The 22,149-nt window shown below is 39.0% G+C and overlaps 1 protein-coding gene across 2 annotated transcripts in view; it reads left to right on the top strand.

Annotated features, from left to right (window-relative positions):
• Calx (sodium/calcium exchanger 3) overlaps window positions 1–22,149 on the top strand; it is a 161,473-nt gene that overhangs the window by 127,391 nt on the left and 11,933 nt on the right. Inside the window, exon 7 of one of the 2 annotated variants that reach the window (XM_072301234.1) lies at window positions 12,386–12,795. The exons of the other annotated variant lie outside the window; for it this stretch is intronic. Within the exon in view, the coding sequence (XP_072157335.1) occupies window positions 12,386–12,420 (35 nt within the window). The 3' untranslated portion in view covers window positions 12,421–12,795. Of the gene's footprint in view, window positions 1–12,385; window positions 12,796–22,149 lie in introns of those variants that run through there. 2 annotated transcript variants of the gene reach the window in all.

Genomic DNA, 22,149 nt, shown 5'->3' with positions numbered 1-22,149 from the left:
ACCCCTGTTCACGGTGCCCTCCCCCCCCCCCCCCCCCCCGAATCCCGTCCATCGCGGATAATGGAGACTCCACTGTTATTTTAATTAAATAAAGCGAACTAGCTGGAGGTTCCTCTAAAGAGGCATAAGAACGCGTATTTCAGGCCTTTAGCCGACGTCACTGTTCGGGGGACGGGAAAATGAAATGTAGGGTCGATTAGGGAATACGAAATACACAGGAGCGGGTGCCGGTGTAACGCAGGTTGCGTCGCGTCGGGCCGAGGGGCTAAAATATGTCCGCCCCGTGCTCGAGCAAATATTATTTCTATCCCGCCGACCCACCTAGGAGTAACTAACTACCGGAACCATCTAAAACAGAGCTTCGAGGCCCAAATGTTTTATTAATGTGTCGGCACATTTGTAAAATGTTGGCCGCTCTAGGAAAAAGTAGAGGTGGTTGCTCTTTCCGAACAGTGGGGCGCACGTTCAAAGTGGGTCCGCGCGCGGGTGTGACTCTTGAAATTTGGCAACACTGCAGTTAGAAGTACACTGTTTCCATTTTGCGACCAATTTCAATGTATCGATGTTGATGGCTAATTGGAAACAGAACTTTTGACCTTACTTAAAGTCTTTGGAGAATGATTTTCAGCGCACGAACATTCTTCAATGATTTATGCACGGACTGAAATTTAGATTTTTCCAAAATAATTCACCTTAAGGTTAAAATTTGAGATATATCGCTCGTACCCAGAACGCATTGCGCAAAAGCTGAACTTTAACTCCGATGATCTACATATCTTAAGTTCCCGGAAAAAGATGAGCACTATTAAGACCAAAGTAGGACTTCCTCACCAAAATTTCAACCATCAACTTTGAGGAAACTACACTTCCGCTAAAAAAATAAATTATAGAAAAACCTCCAAATTTTAACATCAGGAGCATTAGATGGACTGCATTTTGCAATTTGGAACTATAAATTCTTTTTCTTCCGGAAAAACACTTATGAGCATAGGGAAACTAATGGCATACACGTCGTTTTTAAACCGGGCTAGAATTTATAGTTCCAAATTGCAAAATGTAGTCCAAATAAAGGTAACACAGATTAATCTATTCTAAATATCGACGGTGAAACTACCAAACCACGTATCTCGGTTTGCGACGTCGCAGACTTCCTGTCATACTTTATTTTTTAAATGAAAAACTACTTAACATCCAGTCTTGAAAATTTCTGTGATTTTTCCTCTTTGTGCGAAGAAAATTCCGTGAAAATTTCAAGGAATGATATTGATTTGGTCTACTTCAAACAAATAAAATGTGAGCGTAGATTTTTAAACACCGCAAACGAGATACGTGGTTTGGTAGTTTCACTGTCGATATGTTAGGTCCCTCTCCGCAATCCTATTTTTGAGCTGATGCGCCGTTTGAACGCATTGCCACTGGTATACTAAAATTGTAGGGGTAGGTTGAAATAAAAAAGCGCTTTCTGTCGTCTGAGCGCTTAAAACTTGGTCAGTTTTAAGTTTATTCCTTTATCAATCAAAATTGATGCTCGGCACCAGACTGAAATTTCGCTTAAAGATTTACGTTTCATGCGATACAAAATATTCAATCTCATTTTTGAGAGATTAACTTCTCCACAATTTATGATAATTTTATCCTCCAGCCGCGTTGAACGAACTGGGAACAATGCATTGATTTGCACCCGTTTAGACGGCTAAATATGACATGAATTACTACTCTCCAACAATCAATAAATCGGAGTTTTAAATAGGGCACAGCCTCTCAAAATAGAGCGCTTCAGAAAATCCACGAATAAATAAATGCAAAATACACTCTCGCAATTACCTACTCTTCTTCCTACTCCCAGACAGTGATCATCTGGTCTGCTAATCAACGACCAACTGAACCAACACTCGCCTTGTTTCATGAATAGAAGTCAATTCACCCGATTGAAAAAAAGAATTAGTTTGAGATTTTTCCTGGTTTTTGATTGACTGACAAACTGCCAATTAAAAATCCGTTTTATACTTGCGTTTGGGGGAAAATGTTAAACAACTCCTTAAAAATAAAAGTTTTTTGTGTTTTTTTTTAAAGATTTCACGTGAATTTTACAATTGACATCATCAATTGTTTACGTAGAAAAATAGTGTCAAAAGGGCTTCCTAAAACAAAATTTTTAACTGGTTTATTTGAGTTTTTGAAACGGGCTTTTAAACGGCAGTTCGTACTAGAGACTAGCTAACATTATCAGTGAGTCTCCAGTTAAAGAGATATCAACCTTCGAAGAAGATATTTCGGGTCGCAAAAAAAACGAGGGTATTTGCAGCTGAAGTTTTCTTGTTAACTCGTTACATATCCGGTGCATATGAAGGCATCGCCATCTCCTACGACAGCTTTCCCATTATGGCAAAATACGTGGTCTAGATACAGACCAATTGTTCTCTGCTTTTTTCTTTTCTCTCTTTTCCTTCTCTCCTCTTTTATTCCTATTTCATAAGAATGCACAAGTATTACCACCGAAGCGAGACGATACAAGAGCACGACAGAACTTACGACTATTAAATTCACATACATGAGACTTGATTCCGTGTCTTTCTTCGGAGAGATTTCTCTATCATTGTGACCCGCATAACTTATTGCCCATTGTAAAATAGTTGTAACTTGCACTAACTTTTTTCTCATTACTCTGCACTAACTTTTCTCTTCCTGCCACAATCACACCTGACAAGGGGCTATTCAAATAGACTTTATTTAGAGATGAGTCACCACTATCTCTCGTATAACCATAAAATCACCCAACTGCGCAGAAAAGCTAAAGGCACATATCGATGACTCAGATCTACAAATTCGCATTGTAATAGCAACTTTAAAAAGTAGCCGATCATATATTTTATTTTCCTCTGGGAAAAATATTATCAAGATGTTTCCTTGCGATTTTGAGTGATTCTTTCCGAATCGGTTTAAAACAAAATTGAGCAGTGTTGGCGACTTCGGCACCGTGCGCTCAAACTTTATAGCCTGAAACTGAAGTCTCACTGCAGAAAGAAAGCGAGCATAACTCTTTTGGGAGAAAATTTGTCCTTGGATGGGTTATTTTTCTTTCTGTAATGAGATTTCAGTTTTCGTCTAAATTTTGAGTGAGCGTTGGCGAAATCGCCAACCCTATAAACTGTACTTTCTTGCTTAACCCAAGCCTTATTTTCTTATCAAGAAAAATTCAGCTTACATCAAGATAAAAAAAATTCTTGGCAGCTAATTCAAGAATCGTCATGCTTGAGTCAAGCAAATTTTTTTTCAGTGCATATGCAACTTGAAATATAAGCTGAAAACAGTGGCAAGACGTGAATGATCCATTGTCGATATCTTCCCATTCGAAGTTGTAGTAAAAAAACCGATTCGTGAGATGTTTTGTTGCAAACACCCTGTTTATCGATCTTTTTTGATGGGTTTGAATGTCAGATCAATCGATATATCGCAAAGCACGCAACGCCACTGGCCGAAAAATCGATTTCAACTTCCTGGAGGACTGAGATGAAGCCTCCATGCCTGAGACATAGGGCCCTTGAACGCTTGAACACTTACTGCGTTGGCAATTTTGGAACCTGTGGAAAAATAATAATCGGTTGTCAAAGCTGAAAATCGAGATCAGGTTAATGCACGGACTAAAAACAACAATATTGTATAACCTAATTTGCATGACCTGGACTTTTATTTTCCGTGTAATTGCATTTCCTATTTAGTGCGTTGAAAGTTGGAGCAACTGAATAAATACAATTTATTTACAATCATATACCTATGCTGTCGTGATAAAGAAAAACGCCATATGAACATTCGAGAGTCACCAAATTTATTTCAATAAAATGTCCTTTTTAAGGAGGTTTATGAATATTTCCTCTTGAAATTTTCAGGTAATTTAGATCCAATTGCGAAGAAAAATCCCTGACAAATTGGATGAATATATTTACAGATTTACCTGAAAATAGAGAGAAACCGAATAGTGGAAATTGGACCACGCCTGAAGGCTTATAGGGTGTTCTTCCTTAGAACTGATTTATCTCTTTATGTTTTTACCGTACTTCTCACTGATCCACATATGGATCAAGGTTGTAGAAACACTGAGTTTGGATTCTACCGAGTGGATATCACATCGATCGTAAAATTATCAGCTTTCGGTCGTACTTGATTTTTCGTAGTCTGTCCAATTATTAAAGTTACCTCTTTTCCTAGCACTTCGGGGAGAATTAATTGAATAGCTCGAATTAATGCTCCATACACCTGTGGAAAAAAGCTCTTGATATTTTTTAATGGATTTATCATTTTTCTGTAAAACCGAAGTTTTACTAACTACTCTATAACTTTGCATTTAAGATAGCATCATTTACTAAAATTTACATTTTATACACCAAAATCTATTTCGGACCGCCAGTTAAACACCGTAATGTCTCTGGTTCACGCCGTAGTGTTCTTGGCCCCGTTACTCTACAACATCGTTGTAGTTACACCGGTGAGTAAAGCTTAGATTGAGCAATTCTCATATCGATGATTCTTTCATATCATGGACAAAGTGCGAAAACACGTATCTCCATTACAGTGTTTCAAAATTAACGCTCCTATTGTGTTTTTTCGAAAGGAGACTGGCCAACTTTTTGGCTTAAAATTTGTAAAAAATAACCAAGAAAAATCAAGGAAGTTTTCAAGTCATTACATTCACTACTTTGTCCCCCCTCCCCCCTCAAACAAATGACTGGAAGTCTGCAACGTCGTGAACTGAGAAACGTGGTTTCACACTTTCACCATTGATTACATTCTGCAATAATTACAAACAATTACATTTCTGCCTCATTGTAAAAACAGCGTATGTGCCCATAATTTTAAAATGCAGGCGGGGCGAGTGCTTTCACGGATGGTGCTGGAAAAAGTAGTCCCTCATTGCAAATTTAGTGAAAATCAAAAGGAAATCCTTGAGATTTGATTTTGGTTGCTCATAGTTCTTTCCGATTCAATTCATTCGCATATAGTTTCTTTCAATGGTGAAAGTGCAGATGAAGTGTGCATATCGGTTTACGGCGGCGTTGCAAACCCCCCGTCATATTTAATTTTCTACATCGGAAACTACTCAACGTCATTTCTTGAAAACTCGGATGATTTTTCTACTTTATGTGAAGAATATTAAGTGAATTTTCAAGGCATTATGTTACGTATGTGTGCTCGGTCCCATTTCGAAAAATTGTAAAAGGAGCAGAGATTTTGAATACGCATTACACATTACGCGCATTACGCATACATACCGAGATACGCATTTTTGGAGTTTCATCGTGGTTGTCGATGTAATATATTCATTTTACAAATGAAATAAGATGGCTGCCCTGCTAAGAAAAAAAGCACATACATCGGAGAAAAATATTAATTGATCGCAAATGGTTTGATCATACGTAAAATCTTATTATGCAAATTTTAAGAAGCATAATTATGTAAAAATATAAGAGCAAAAGATTTAACATGCGAACGTTTTTCAGTTTCTTCCTTCTTCTCTTCTTATTCTATTCTTCGTTTTCCTCTTCCTTCTTATTCCGCCTCGTATTCCTATTCCTCTTTTCCTTTTGCTTTGTTCTCGTTTTCTTCCTTTTCTTACTTTTCCTCTACCTCTGTATCCAGTTTCTAATGCGTCCTAGTGTGACAAATTATATCAGTGCCGTGCTAAGGAAGGAAGCTATATGAGCCATCAAGTGCTGTCAAATTTTCTTTGAACAGACACAAATTTTCAGGGAAACCTGTGTACATTTATCTCTCAATATTTCAGAGAATTTCACATAAAATGCAATCTGAAATTTCTGCAAATTTCAAGAAAAAATATTCATAAAGTTCCTACAAAATGAGTGTTGCACAGGGAGAAATTTTGCATCATCTGGATGCTCATATATATGACGATTTTCCTTAGCACGGCAGTAAGTAAAAACGCCATATAAGCCATTAAGCGTTGCCAAATTTTTATCCACAGATAACGAATTTTCAGGAAAATTTGAAAATATTTCTTCTCCGATTTTTCAGAGGCTTCCGTTCGTAATTTGATTTAAAAAGTCTGAAAATTTCAAGGGAAAATATTCATAACTTTCTTGATTAATAATAAATACTTTCTCAGATCAAATTGGCAACATTCGAATGCTTATACGGCGTTTTTACTTAGCTTAGTAGATTAGGAGCCCTGTTTTCGTGTCCGTGGGACTAAGGGTACATCTCCGAACGTGGATTAACTTACCTCGCTCAAATGGAGGTGTTGCATGTGTGAGAAATTTGCGATTTGACTATAGATTCTTACGTAAAAGTTCGTGAGAAACACGATGGTGCCACTGGTTTTCTCTGAAATCAACTCTCAAGCTCAAAAAAGCTCTCAAATCGAGGCCAAAATGGAGGGGATATCCGCAACGCTATCCTGAGAGTCCACCCCTACATCAAGTCAAACACTCCATGCAAAGATAGGGAAGAAAGACATTGACAGGGCTGCCACTTTATTTGGGGACTCCAAAAAGTGAAGACCCGGCAACCCTGCTAATGTATTTGCTCCCTATCTTTGCATGGAGAGTTTGTCTTGGTGTAGATGTGGACTCTCAGGATAGCGTTGGATATCCCCTCCATTTTGGCCTCGACTTGAGAGCTTTTTTGAGCTTGGGGGTTGATTTCAGAGAAAACCAGTGGCACCATCGTGTTTCTCGCGAACTTTAACGTAAGAATCAACAGTCAAATCGCAGATTCCTCACACACGCAACATCTCCATTCATCTAATCGCTCGATGAACCTCCGTCAGGGGGCGCCATCCAATTCCCTCCCCCGATTCCCTCCCGAAACCGATTCCCTCCCCCGATTCCCTCCCAAGACCGATTCCCTCATGCGGCCGGAACCGATTTCCGATTCCCTCCCGGCTTTGAAGTAAACTGAAAATATGTGGCAACGTCGCAACAATTGATCAAGTAGTAAGACGAAATAATCAAGATCCAAAATAAACTCACCATTCCCAGATACACCTGATACAGCGCCATTTCTCGTAAGAGTAGAAGAGTAGGTGGTAGAAGTTGTAGAAGTTTGAAGTACCTTAAACGGGTGTACAGAGTCCGTCGCGTCAAAAAAAATAAGACCAAAAAAAAAAAAATTATCACAAGAAAACATTTGGCGAATTTCTATGAAGTACCTTAAACGGGTGTACAGAGTCCGTCGCGTCGAAAAAAATAAGACCAAAAAAAAAAAAAAATATCACAAGAAAACATTTGGCGAATTTCTACGAGACACCGTGCGAATGAAGTGGAACAAAGCTTCATCGTTGTAGTTTTCGAGAAGTTCGGATATGTTTTTTTCGAGAGCAGCAATTTTTTTGGCAGTTTTTGATCTGGGTTTTGCCACTGACTGATTTTCGGAATTTATTGAAATTTTGCTGTCGCGGAAAATTCTCTTCAGCACGGCAACGAAACTCGGAAAATCGGGATGAGGTTTGTAATAAAAGGAGTTGTACCGCGCGTGAAAACTCTCACACGAGTTGGTGGTTCGCGCTGGATCAGCTGATCGTTCAGCCCACATTTTCGGGGGGAACTGGGCTCCTTCACCGATGTACGTTTGAAGTAGGTAATTGACGAATTTGGTCACTTGAGGACATTCAGGATGTGCGAACAAGAAAAACTTCACGAATGAGTCACCCACTTTGTCGGGGTGTAATAACGGGAGGCCGAAAATGTGCGGTATCAGAAGTATCTGGGAATGGTGAGTTTATTTTGGAACTTGATTATTTCGTCTTACTACTTGATCAATTGTTGCGACGTTGCCACATATTTTCAATTTACTTCAAAGCCGGGAGGGAATCGGAAATCGGTTCCGGCCGCATGAGGGAATCGGTCTTGGGAGGGAATCGGTTTCGGGAGGGAATCGGGGGAGGGAATTGGATGGCACCCCCGTCAGGTGACTCCAGCGGAACAACAGCAGAAGTTGATGAGCGACATGCTTGCCAACCACGAGGCGGACGATTGCAAGCTCAGGCGGTTGAACGAAAACGGGATGCAGATGCCGCCGCTCCCAGGGTTCAACGCCGATTCGGCGAGAGTCAACTGCGAAAAAGCCCTCAACTCCTTCCAGTGGTTGACCCGGATCAGTAAAAACCTGGGGGAGCGAGAAAGTCAACGTTTCGAGAGGCTCTGTCCGGAGGCGAATAGGCCGGCAGATTGTGACGACGGCGGGAAACTCGTTTTCGGATGCTCTTTTAACTGCAGTTCACCCTCCGGTTTCAAGCAGAAACAACTCAAGGACATTCTCAGGGGAATGGGTTTAAGACCCTTCTAGAGCACCTTACGACCGTGTCGCTAATTTTAGAAATTATGCCATGGAGCTCTTAGGGCCCGAAAGAGTATAGTCAACCTCTGAACTCAAATTGTCCAGAATGATTTATTATTACGGTCCGTTGTTTGTAACGCACGTATTTGACTTAGTTTTTGCATAAATTTACTCGTTTTTGTGAAAGGACGTTCACTTACAAATATTCCTAACATTTGCTTTGATATTGAAAGTTAAGAATTGGCAGCGACATTCTTCTCGTTTGAATCACTCGCGCAACAGGTTTTGACAAACATCCTTTTTTGTGTATATCAGGTGAATATATGCACTGCATTTTTCAGTAAGGCGCTACAATTTCTGGAGGATATGTATTCGCATGAATCGATCGAAAAATGGAAATGTGAATCGATCGACTCACGGGTTTGTCGATGGATTCACGGTTGTCGATCGAATCGGTGTCGATCGATTCACGTTTTCATTTTCCGATCGATTCATGTCGATCGAATCGACACGGCTTTCTTTAAAATTAACTGTCAATCAAATCGGTGTCGATTCACGTTGTTGTTTTTCGATCGATTCACGTCGATCGAATCCATACCCTCCACAATTTCTGGCGCCTACATAATTTGCATAGTGAAACTAATGGAAAATATGTTGTTTCTGGAAAAAGCCACAAATTGCAGTTATTTTTGCAAATCGTTGTCCATTTAAAACACCTTAGACTGCCACGTAATTGGACAACATTTTGCAATTGGGACTAAAATATCATGCTTCAATTCTATATGCGCCTCCCTGCGTAAGAAAATGTATGGCCCGTATGATGTTTCTACTTTGTGCCAGAAATTGTAGTTTCCTAATCGTAAAATCCAGTATGATTATGAACGAATCTTGAGTTTGCAGTTTAGTTTCAGTTAAAAGTCACCTGCAATCCAAGTTATCAAGAACCCCCCCCCCCCCCAAAAAAAAAATCAATTTATTTCACGTTTTCTCGAAACTTGACCTTTAGATGTTACGCCTTTCCTTACACAAGCCGTTCATGTTAGACTTTAACTTTGGCAGTCTCACTTTTTAAAACTGACTGCACATAAAATTCACAATTTTTACTTGAGAACCCCGCTGACTGCTAAGCGTTCCTCTAATGCTTCCCGCTGTATATTTCATTCTCTCCGTTTTTTCTCGCTCTTGAGCGAGCCGAATAAAACGGGCAAACGAGCTTTTAATGAATGAGCTTTGTTTTTGTTTTTCCTTTCATCGCTTCTGAATGGTGCAATTATAACCGCCGGCAAATGCCCGTCGGCCGGAGTCAATTACTCAAAGGGACTCGCTCCTTTGCGACGGCGTGTTGAAAAATGTTCTCTCGAAAGAATAATCATTTTCAAAAGTGTAGTCACCATCCGGATAATTTTTCCGAAGCTTTTTCTGATTTATTCCTCCTGCGGAATTAAAACAGGGTGTGTTTATTCTCATGCTCATAGCCGGTGCCAGGATTAAGAATGGAACACTGCCACGCTAAGGAAAAACGGCGTGTGAGCATTTGAGAGTTGCCAAATTTCCTTCGATGAAATGTTTATTTTGTATGAAAGTTTTGCTTTGAAAGTTTCAGGAGCTTTAGGTGACATTGCGAACAAAATTATCTGAAAAAGTGGCAGAAAAATATTCATAAGTTTACCAGGAAATTCGTGTTTTATCAAAGGAAATTTTGCAAGACCTGAAGGTTCATACGGCGTTTTTCCTTAGCACGGCAGAACACAACGTCGATTCCCGAACGGAGAATCGTAATTCCATTTCAAGGTTCCAAAATTGACTCAAATAATTCAACTTTTTACAATATACCTGTGCAATTTCGATTCAAAATATTTCTGATGTTTGCATGCAGATCATAAAAAAAAAATCTGTGACAATTTCAGTTTAGATTATCCAAAATTTTCCTGGTAAAAATTGGCAATTTGCGAGAGGACATTTGGCGACACTGAAATGAAGTTACGTTCTTTCGTAAAGGAAACCACTATGAGACATGGTCCGGGATTAAGGATCACTGTTTGCACGTTGCCTTATCAAAATGTTACGTAAAATTCGATGGACGCTTTGAAACTTGTCAAGTGCAACTCATAAGTTATAAAATAACATTTTATATCCAGGTGATGTCACACTTTCCGCCCCCCCCCCCCAAAAAAAAAAACAGAATCTTACCCGCCGTGTTACGGACACACACCGTTAGAGCGAAATGACTGGCCACGACTTGAAAAAATTAACTTTGTTTCCGGAAAAAAAAAAAAATATTATTTCGAGAACTTCTATAACGAGATACGGCAGTAGGTCTTTTTTTCCACAAATCTCGATGGATTCTTTTTTCGGGCCACATCTGAATCAATATTTTAAATGCTGAGCTCATGCTTAAAGGGGTCATGATACCCGTGTATGTTATTTGTAATGCAATCATCCATCGATTTAAAATACACTTTTATCGATGGATACTGTGATCCTCAGTCGCTGATGAGCACTGCAAATTCCACCTTTACGAAGAGAGTTCCAAGTTTTTCACACACAAGTCTATCGAAACGGGATTCCGTTTTGAGGACGGGCCTCTTGAAATGCGTATATTTAATGCCGTTTTATTCTTTGTCCCGTTCCTCGCGAACCTCACAGTCGCGCCGGTGAGTGATTTTTAGTTTTTAAAATTTTCTTCGCATTTTGCACTTTGAGATCTGAATCTTTTTCATTCAAGAAACTCAGTCGACTGACTCGAATTTCAGCAGGTAAAATAAACAAAAATCACGTTTAGCTTATATGGACCGAGTTTAGCAGAAAGGAACCAGGTGACATCAGCTATTGCAAAATTTAATTGGATAATCTATATTTTGACAAGAGAACGTTTCAGCGGGTTTATTTTACAATTTAAAAAAAAAAAAAATGCTCCGTACGTTGGAGAAAATTCACCGAACTTTGCACGGAAATCCGCACAACCGTTTGCATGTTAAAAATTAAATTGCCCAATTACATTCGGCAATAACCGATAGGACTTAGTTCCTCTCTGCTTAACGCGGTCCATTTGATCAAATGATATTCCTAAATGCATTATTTGCGCTGTCCGCTTTACACGTGTTTAAAATCCCTCGTCAAAGTGAATATTTACTCTCTCAGCAGGCAATTTTTTCTAGTAAATAAATTAGTTACTTGAAATAAAATGTTGAACTCTTAGATGCCCAAGCTGGGCCAGATTGACCTGAAGCTTGCGAAAAACACATGACTCGCGGGCTGAATGGTGCCGGTACAAACAAGTTTTCAAGAAAGGTCTAAACTTTTATCGTAAAAAATAATCAAACGTCAAATTAAAAAGAAAAAGAGAAAAAATTAGGCGTCAGCTGAAAATAAGACAGACGTATGCGGGCCTCGTTATTTGACATTTTTCCCAAGCATCTTAGCGACACCGCATTGTCAAAATCTCGAATGCATTTCGAATTTATGCCTCGCGCCTTCAATTTCGCAGATGCAACACGGACATCCATCATGTACGAATATTTGTATCTCCACGCCGTTTTTGACGTGCATCCTTTACACCATGCTCTACGTGTATTTCCACGTTGCGTTTTTCGTTTGTCGTATTCGTGGTGGAGCTTCAAGAGCAACGTGAGCACCACAGCCAAACAAGGAAGGACGTAATCTGGCCTCGTTTTTGGATTTTAAAATTTACAACCCACGCAATATTTTTTCTTTCGTCTTTTTAATTATGTTAAATCATAATAATTTTTTTCAAGTTTTCTTTACCATTTCTAACGTCACACCGCTGAATTTACTTGAGACTTACAGTGGCATTGCGATATATATCGATATGGCGTATCAATTGTTACGCCATTTAAACCTATGGAAAAGGATCGACAAACAGGATGTTCGCAGCGAACGCATTAGTAATCGATTCTTTACCATAGGTTTAAATGGCAGAACAATCAATACATCGTCACTACTCCTTTAATCACAATATAAAGACAACACAATGCCTCCTTAAAAAAGAGGATATTTAATGAACGACCACGGTTGCGATCTGAGCTATCGATGAATCGATTTATCCATGGATCGATTTGATTTTCGCCTAGATCAGAACGACGAGCGGAGTCTGAGGGACAAAATGGATGAGTATGACGAAGCAGACCCTTGCAAATTGAAGATAAGTGACACCAGATCTCATCCGGGTTTCAGCGAGAGCCTTGCTATAGAAAACTGTCAGAATGCGCTAGATACGTTCAAGGAATTGGTTCAGGTCAACGATCAGCACGCCCACCATTGCATGGAACCAGCAGGACCAGTCGAATGTGAAACACTCGGAAAGGCTCGTTACGGATGTTCGTTCAATTGTTGGGTCGTCACATCCAACCGGCCAGGCTACCGGAGAAAACATCTTTCGGATGTCATCCTGTCCTACAAGGGCCGTGGCGGCTAGCATTCCAATTTTTAATGGGTCAGTTGCGCTGGTTACAGACCTGTGTTGTGATGCTTGATTCTTGTAGTGAAGCGAAATATAATAACATTCGCCCAAAAAACAACTCTCTATGTTCAATATTAACCGAGATATCGTGCTTCGAAAAAATCGGTCTACAACGGTGGATGACGTTACAAACCGAATTTTTCAAAGCGCGATAACGCAGTTCATATTGAACGTGAAAGTTGCTGAATGGATGGATCTTATTATTTTTAGCTAACTTACAAGAATCAAGCATTAAACCACGATCCTGCGATCAACGCAACTTACCCACGCTCAGCCCCGAGAAAGCATTAAAAGCATAACTTTCATTGAGAAGTTTTACATTGTAAAAATGCAAACAAATATACATACGCACATAAACATGAACTTTTTTTACATTCCTGTTATACTGTTAAAGATCGCGTAGGACCTGAAAAAGCAATTTCCTGTATAAAAAGGGAAATTTTACAGTTTTAGAAGTCCAGCTCTTTTCAATTTTACGGAAAAAAGAAGCACAGTAAAATGTAAACGCAGCGTTAACTTAAGAAGCACAACTGCCCGCACAATATTCTGCAGGCTGTAAAAACGTTAGGACCAATTTACCGGAAGTAAGTTTCGTTATGATAATGTTCAAGCTAATTATATCCACAAACACACAACACGTGTTTAAAATTCGGGATGCGGCTTAACGTCACTTTATTCTTTACTAGTGCCATTAGGAGACCACTTTAAAATGAACAGTATTATTACTACCAATACATGTATTCAATTTTTTCACTACATTATAAATGTTTTCCGAAATGTTTTGACTTAAGTAAGCTGCGTTGATCGGCTCCGCAGAGATTGGCTTCAGACTATACCTAATATCTCGACTGAAAAGAAAGGGACACACTCTCGATATCATGTATATCAAGCAACACGATATCGGTTTTTGTTTCGATTAAATAAAAAAAAAAGAAATGCTGTTGTCTGGCGTCACAATCTGGAAGGGACATCTCAATACTGCAGCCAAAGCGCTAATCATCATAGCCTTTAGAATGTGCTTTAAAAAAAATGAAGACCATGCCCTTGGGCCTTGACATGCATCTAAATATATTATCTTGAACTATGTTTTATGAATATCATCAGTTTTCAATTGCATACGAATCGCAACTGATTCAACAACTGCAAGGCTACATTTGGTGTATTTTACTTTGAAAAATTAGCTATTTACACTGTGACACCCCCTCCCCCCTCTTTCTATGCCCGGGTGCGTTAATAATGCAGAATCTCCTTCCGTGTACGCACAAAAAGGAATAAAAAAAAAAATTGTGATTTTCATGGATCAGTTGAATCAACATACCCGAATCGTGCTCGGTGGGCTGTTCGTGATTGATCGTATTGATTGTCAATCTCAGTAAAATTTGCAAAAGGCGCCATTCTATTGCACAGTCATGCAAAAGTTGCACGCAAAATTGACACTAGATCGAATACTAGGTGCTCGGTTACAAGCCAGCGATGGATCTACTTTGCATTTCAGTGTTCTTTGCCTCCTTTCATTGGTACTTCATTGAGGCCATGGCACCGGTGAGTGATCTTCAATTTTCACGAAATGTATAGCGGTTTGACGCACAAGATGTTTTCACAAAAGTGTCGGTTATTTCTACAACGTGCGATCAAAATTTACCAAAACGCTGATAAATCGTTATGGAGAGAAATAGCTCACCCGAGCACGAATTTTCTCTCTTGAGAATGGGCCTGTTGCAAACTTCAGCTGAGCAAGAAGAGTTGAGAAGAGTTTTTCTGATAGAAAATGGCTCAAAAATCACCATGAGCGCACCAGGATGGTTTGAAATACACTCCCGACCTCACAATAAACTTTAGTATATATTTTTTTCCATCAATTTAAATGAAGATAATTCATGCAGAGTGTGGAAACATTTCAAAATCATGAGTTGAAAGACGCTGACTTCGCGAGTCTAAATATTAGAGCCTAACAGAGTGGAGCAGCGTGCTGCCGGTGCCAAACGCGCACTGGTGCCTACAAACCTACAGGGATACTTCACGCATTGTGCAATGCTTGAAGTGTCCCTTTAGGTTTGTAGGCGCCACTGGCGCCAATGCGCGTTTCCTGCTGGCTGCCCGCCCGCCGCGCCGCAGCGTACCACAGCGCCTCAAGCAACTATTTCACAACAGAGGTGTTGCACAGTATCATACGAAAGTGAAGGCGCTCCAACATATTAAGAATGACAAGCATCCTTTCAGAGTACGTTTACGTAGCTTTCCTCGCAAGATAAATCAAGATACTACGGCACGAAAAGAGAGCGGTAGACCAAAAACTCTCGAAGTGCAAGTATCCGTATTTAATGACGTTTAGCATACTTTTTGAATTTCATTAGAGAAAAAAAGACTCCATTTAGTCAGAAACATTCTTGAATATGCCGTCAAGAAGATTTTACTTTGAAAAAATAAAATAGCTGAATGAAAGCGGATTTCTGCTTGATGGAATTGACTTTTCTTTTTATATTAACATATTTCCTTCTTTAACCAAACATTATTTTCTTTATTGATTCATAAGGAAATCATCTCGGCGTGAAATAAATGCGTTTTTTGAGGCTTCCTACTAATGATAAGACGGCACAGGTGAACATTTCGTAAGAGAATTCGCTCCACCCAACTCTTACGCTGTAGGTTGCTACGCAATAAGAACAGTGTAACAAAGAAACATGACCAACGCGACCCGCCAAAAGACACTTGATGAGATGGGATTTTATCAAACATGTTTATGATCACATTTTCCTTGCGTTGATAAATACCATGGTGTTTCCTTGCGATTTTCGCGCGGAAGTATCAGCCATGTTGAATATCGTGCAGCATTCTAGTCCGAAAGGGTTGGATGGAACGAATCCTCTTACTAAATGTTCACCTGTGCTATCGTAACATTTTTGAAGGGAGGAGCTAAAATAACCGTCTGCGGCACAAAATAATCAGTAAAAAAATAGTAGGTCCTCTTATGTCGTTCCTTAATATCTAAAGATAGAGAGATATCTCATAAAAAATACAAAGTGAGCAGAACAAGAAAAAAACATAAGGAATCAAACCCAAAACATTAATAAGCAAAATTAAAAGAAATAGGGAAATAAATAGAACTACTCTAACTTTTATTGTATTTTAAAGATAGAAATTGATAAATTCTTTGGTTAAAAAGGATGATAAATAAATGTCCAAACAAGTAGTAGAAGAATTGAAACACCAAAATTCAGAAACAATCAAAAACAAAATTAAGAAAACAGCCAGGGAATCAGTTAAGTCTAAAATTATAAAAAAACCTGTGTGGATCATACATTTCAAAAAGTCTAGAAATCACTAGATCTAAAGAACTTAAAATCATATAAATAAAAAAATGATAAAATAATAATTATAATATAATATAATATGATATATATATATGATAATATAGTAATGATATAATAAAATAAATAAATAAATAACTAGTTTCATATTATTATTGTCGCGATAGAGCGAATTACACCGTCTCAATTTTTGTCCAGATGCACCCTCGGGAGCAAGAGATACGGAATAAGTTGGTAGAACTCAACAATTTGGACTCGTGCAATTTGAAAATATCCGTGACGAGATCTTTGCCGGGATTCAATGAGATTACTGCGAATGCAACCTGTCAGGAAGCGCTTAATGAATTCAAGGAATGGACCACTAGACAAGGTACGAATTTCAGCATTCTGATACATGTTTCTCAACCAAAATTTCACGTAAAACACGATACGCACAACGAAAATTACCAAAATCAACTCCTGACGAAGATATTTAATGATTCTTGATGCGTGAATTCAAACCACCCGCTCATGAAAACTCAATGCTCTACGTGATTCACATCGCGCGCTAAATGTTTATCATGACAGTCTCTGCGATGTAAACATCTTCAACTTTAATCTTGACACTTTGGCTCAGCTATAGCAAATTACCAATAGTTTGAACAACACATGGTGGAAAATGAACATTGCTCGATTGAGAAGCTTGCTGAAACCGTTGTAGTGCGCGATTTGACTCACGTAGAGCTTTGAGTTTCTTGTGAGCGGGCAGTTCAAATTCCTCGTAATCAGTGCGAAATAAAAACGTTAATATCTTGTTAGAAGTTGATTTCGGTAATTTTCGTAGTGTGAATCGTGTTCTACGTAAAATTCTGGTTAAGAAACATGTATCAGATTGCTCAAATTCGTACCTTGTCTAGTGGTCCATTGATCAGGATAAATGATCAGAGCGCGCACCATTGCATGGAACCGAAGGACGCGATGTGTCACTATTGTCATAAGCCGAGGAATATTGTACGGGTGCGCTTGGTTGTGCTGGATGGCAGACATGTTCACAGTTCAGGTGCAGACACCTGCAGGATATTCTCATACCCTTAGGACTATTACCATTTTTAAAGTAAATCAACACTGCCTCGCTAAAGAAGAGCAAAGTCGGTGCAGAGAGGATCCGGTCTCATGTTCATCCTCTTTACAAGCGTATATATTCGAATTTTTGTGATGATTTTGACACGATATAATTACTGTAAGCTTTCTACCCCCACCCCCCCAAAAAAAAAGAGCACGAGGTTGTTGGACGAAATGGACATTTCCAATAAACGTAGAATATTGCCGCGCTAGGGAAGAACACCGTATGAACATTCGAGAGTTGCCTTTCCTTTGATGAAATGTTTATTTTTTAGAAAAATTATGAATATTTTTCCTTGAAATTTTCAGACACTTTAGATCAAATTACAAACAAAATTATCAGAGAAATTGGCAGAAAAACACTCAACAATTCTCCTGAAAATAAGTGATTTACCAGAGGAAATTAGGCAACGCCTGAAGGCTCATACGGCGTTTTTCCATACCACGACAGTATAGTACCCCAATAAAGTAGGTTATTGACCCAAATGTTGCGGTACTACTACAATTGGACGTATTTCTGCCAAACGAAACTATGTGCATTATGAAGTGAGCCATGTTATGAATATATTCTTATGGGTCTCAGGGTTCATGCCTTAATGCACATAGTTCTGTTTGACAGAAATACAGCCAATTAATTGGTGTGCCCATATCATCCAACAATTGGAATAGCACTACATTAGAGGATAAACCCCCAAGACTTTTTTCCTCGCCATCTTATGTTCACATTTCATTCCATCGTTCAACAGGACCGTTTTTCATGAATTTTACAGCTATCGACGGGTATTCCCTGGATAAGCCAGCTCTATTTTAGATTCTGAAATTATGAATAAATTGTTATATACGTGATAAAGTTGTGAATCCTCCCATTTAAACGACGTAAATTTTCTTTGTTGTTAAATCTCATTCTGAAGATTCTCCGAGATGATTTTCTTGATGTTTGCGGCTATCGAAAGAAGCGAGTCCCTAAATGAGGCTCTCTGCATTAGATTACCTCACGAGAGCCCGTATAGCAACCCCTAGACAGAGTTAGGCGCCCTCGGAGGGTTGAGTCGCGCAGAGGCCAGGGTCTGGCCCCCTAGTTATTCCTCCAAACGTCTAGACCAAAAATTAAAAATAAGAGCATGTTTTTCCCAGGTTAGGAAGTCATCGTAGCAAACATAATTTGATAAAAATCAATTTTCATAGAATTCAAGCAGATATGTATCTTTCCGACCCGACATTTTGCTAGTATTGGAACCGGAATTTCATTAAGGCACATGGCTGTTTTGAATTCATAGTGTCAATTGGAATTTGTATTGATATGATAGGGTATTTTGAGAAAAATATGATAAATCAATCAAAAAGTGCTGTAATAAAGTGTGGACAGTATAATACAACAAGTTTCTATAATTTAGTTGTAGTCATCTTCTTTCGACGTAAAATCTCTTAACGTGATGCGGAATCGCTATCTATGTTTGATCATAAAACCGTATTTCAATGAATAAAATAAATATTTCACGTGCGAATTATCTGATATGAGTTCAATTTTTCTAGTTTAAAAAGAAAAGTTTATAATTTATAGTATGGTGTTCTCTTCATGTTCAATTACTAAGCTTGGATTAATTCAGTTGGCTATCTGCACAATCATCAGTAATTTCTTTAAAATTAAACGTCTCGTCGGCGTGATGCTCTAATTCTACCGCCAAAAAGTAAAATACCGTATAAGCCTTCAAAAGTTACCAAATTCCCTTCAATAAAATTAGAATTTCAGGGGTACTATTGTGAATATTTGTCTACCCATTGTTCAGAGACTTTTATTTACAATTAAATCTAACGTCTCTGATAATTTCTAAGAGAAGAATTGTCAATTTTCTTCAAACATTAATATTTTATCGAAAGAAATTTGGCAAAGTACGAAAGTTTTTTCGGCGTTTTTCCATCGGGCAGAGAATGGAGCCAAATAACGTACATGTTCTGAAATGCTTCTCAGATTGTTCAACTTCGCGATTAATTTACAACTAAACGATTTTAAGGTCCTATAGAATGTTAACCCCAACAATGTTCCGTATTTTACCTCGTAATTATTATCATGATAATATACTTGGTTCGATACAGATCTCACAGAAAGTTGCACTATCTGAAGGGCACTGAAAACCTTAAACTTCGTTTCTACGAAGGATTTCTCAATTCTTGGAAAATTCATCGCAACGCGACTGGAAGAGCGCAATCAAACTTTCGCCGAAGCTATTCGCTCTGCCAAAGAACACGCCTATCCCAATCTATAATTTAATCCCGAGATGAGAAATTTCGCTATTGGAGAAGTTTTTAGAGCAATTTACCTTCGGGACCCAAAAGATTGACACGGAAAGTTCAGAGCCTTCACAAGAGCTAATTAGTTGACTGAGCTTGTTTTTAATGGCACTTAATCAAACCATGTCCCCACCTTATGAGCAAGAAGAGGGACTGTCAAAGGATTTTGCGCACGTTCAATGCATTTTTCGCCAAAATTCAAGAAAAAAAGTATCGCGAATAGATGATATTGTATAAGCAGTAAATGACGTAATTTTTTCGCCCTTTTTCCCTCTTTCTCGACGAAGGAATGTTCACTTTTGAGAAAATTTGTGAAATTTTTTTCATGAAATTTTCTGGCACGTTGGATTGAATTACAACTAATATTTTTTTTAAAATGTAATGGGGAAAAATCAGAATTTTTCCAGAACACGTGGGCTCGTTCCGGGGTTGTCCTCAACATTTTGTACGCTCATAAGTCATTTTTCCTCAGCCAAAAAATTTCCATCCATTTCTTTTCCAAAAAAGAAATGGATGGAAATTTTTTGGCGGTGCCAACACCGCCAAAACCGCGTCTCCGAAGCAATCACTTCGAGTTGTCCCCATCCTTCCAGGAAAATGATGCATCTCAATTTTGAGTCCTCTGAAGCAGATATGTTTATATGGACGCCAGGGCTTGTTTTGTATTGTAGTTACGTTGTTATGTCAAAAGAGCGCGTTGCCTCGAGCTTCAGAAGGACCGCGGGATTGAGGATGACCATGACAATTGCGTCGTCGCACTTAGATCGAGCCTGTAAGCGAAGGTGGATATCAAGAATTTGATTAATGCTGCAAATGTTATTTATTTCGTCACAATACAAAAAAGGAGTGATTTTTGAAGCCAGTAGGTATCGCGAGAATACCAAAAGAAACTCTTTCGAATTCCTACGTTTTGTATTATCGGAACACCGGAAAAAAGAACACATTGGATCTAGAGTCCAGCCTTTTAAAAACATCGACAAGAAAAAGTACTCTTGATTCAATCAGAATCTAGCTTAAATGAAGAACCAAGCCTCTTAATTTAAGCGGATTTCGTTTTGATTCAAGCAAAAATCCGATTGAATCAAGAGTATTTTTTCTTGTCAATGTTTTCGAGACTCTGGACTCTAGATCCAATGTGTTTTTTTTCCAGTGAAATATGTGCTTTTAAAGTTTCCAATCATAACCAGCTTCTCTTATTGATTCACCCTATTGTGCGACAGACGAGTTGGAATTGAAATCCAAGCTGCCACGCTTAGATACGAGCGCGTAACTGCCACAGGAAATGCGACGTTGATGCGCGGTTTTTCATCAGCGGAGCAGTTCGAGCGATTGATTTTCCTTTCATCTGTCGCGAGCGTGGGAACGACTAGAGACGTCTGGATTGACTCTGTGTTAAATTTCCCCGATATTTGATCTGTCAATAAGTGCTCTCGAGAGATGAAAAGCTGGAATTCGCAACGATGACAGTGGAAAGTGCGTAGGTGATTGAATACATCCCAACATTTCTTTTCCGAATCCGCGGAAGACGTCACTGAACCTGAAGTGTGTTTTCGTTTCCGAGTAGATTGACTCGAGCCGAGCCGATTCACGATTTCCAATATTTTCCTCCTTAAACCAATTTCGCCTTTTTGAATCTCACACAGTGGCGCAGTTGCAAGTTGATTTTCCAAATTTTATTTTCCTTGAATGCATATTTTTTTTTCATCAGTTTAAATGAGGATAATCCATGCAGAGTGTGCAAAAGTTTCAAAATCATAAGTTAAAAAACGCTGACTTCCCTAATTTAGATATCTGAACCTATAAGAGTGGAGCGGTGAGCTGCCGGAGCCCAACGCGCACTGGCGCCTACAAACCTAAATGGATACTTCACGCACTGTGCAACGCTTGAAGTATCCCCTTAGGTTTGTAGGCGCGAGTGCGCGTTTTCTGCTGGCCGGTTGCAAGCTGCAACTCTGTTTTTCCTCCATTTAATTCCGTTAAAAATATCGATTTAGGTGAGGCATGTTGCCTCGCCAAAATTCGATTGTTTTACCTATATTCAAATCAACGACGTGACGTGCTTTGCAATAAATTGATTGTTCTGCCATTTGAACCTGTGGAAAACGATCGATAAACAGGGTGTTTGCAACGAACACCTGAATAAGCGATTCTTTACCATAGCTTCATATGGGGAAATATCGATTAATCAATAATTCACGTTTTGCCGTTGATATAAATATAAATGGAGGAAAATCAGTGTTGCCAATTTTGAAGAATCACCTCTGCACCAGATAATGGTCATATCTGCTGGCTAATTATTGAAATTGATATACAAAGCGATGGACAAAAGAGACAAAGAGAAAATGGACAGCTCCTATCAATGGAAGCAAGTTTTTATGATTAAATAGGGGGGTAAGTAATAGGCTAACTAGCGGCAACCTATACGAAGGACCGTGTAGTCAGTCCATCATTTTTAACCTTAGTCTACAACAACCATCCTCTGTATCCAAAAGAATCGCTGGATTTTTATTTTGTCCTCGTTGTGCACCAACTTCAATAATTAGCTCGCTGGTTCATACGCTGACAATGGGACCGAAAAATGGGGGGGGGGGGGTCGTTGAGTGGTGTTTTGACTTTCATCCATCGTATCCAGAAATCTGCAACAATTGATGACGATCGGAGATCGGGGCTCCACAGATATTT

Source organism: Bemisia tabaci, chromosome 6 (assembly GCF_918797505.1).
Source record: "Bemisia tabaci chromosome 6, PGI_BMITA_v3".
Lineage (NCBI taxonomy): Eukaryota > Metazoa > Arthropoda > Insecta > Hemiptera > Aleyrodidae > Bemisia > Bemisia tabaci.
The sequence above is the reverse complement of the archived record's forward strand: the minus strand, read 5'-3'. Positions and strand labels throughout refer to the sequence as shown.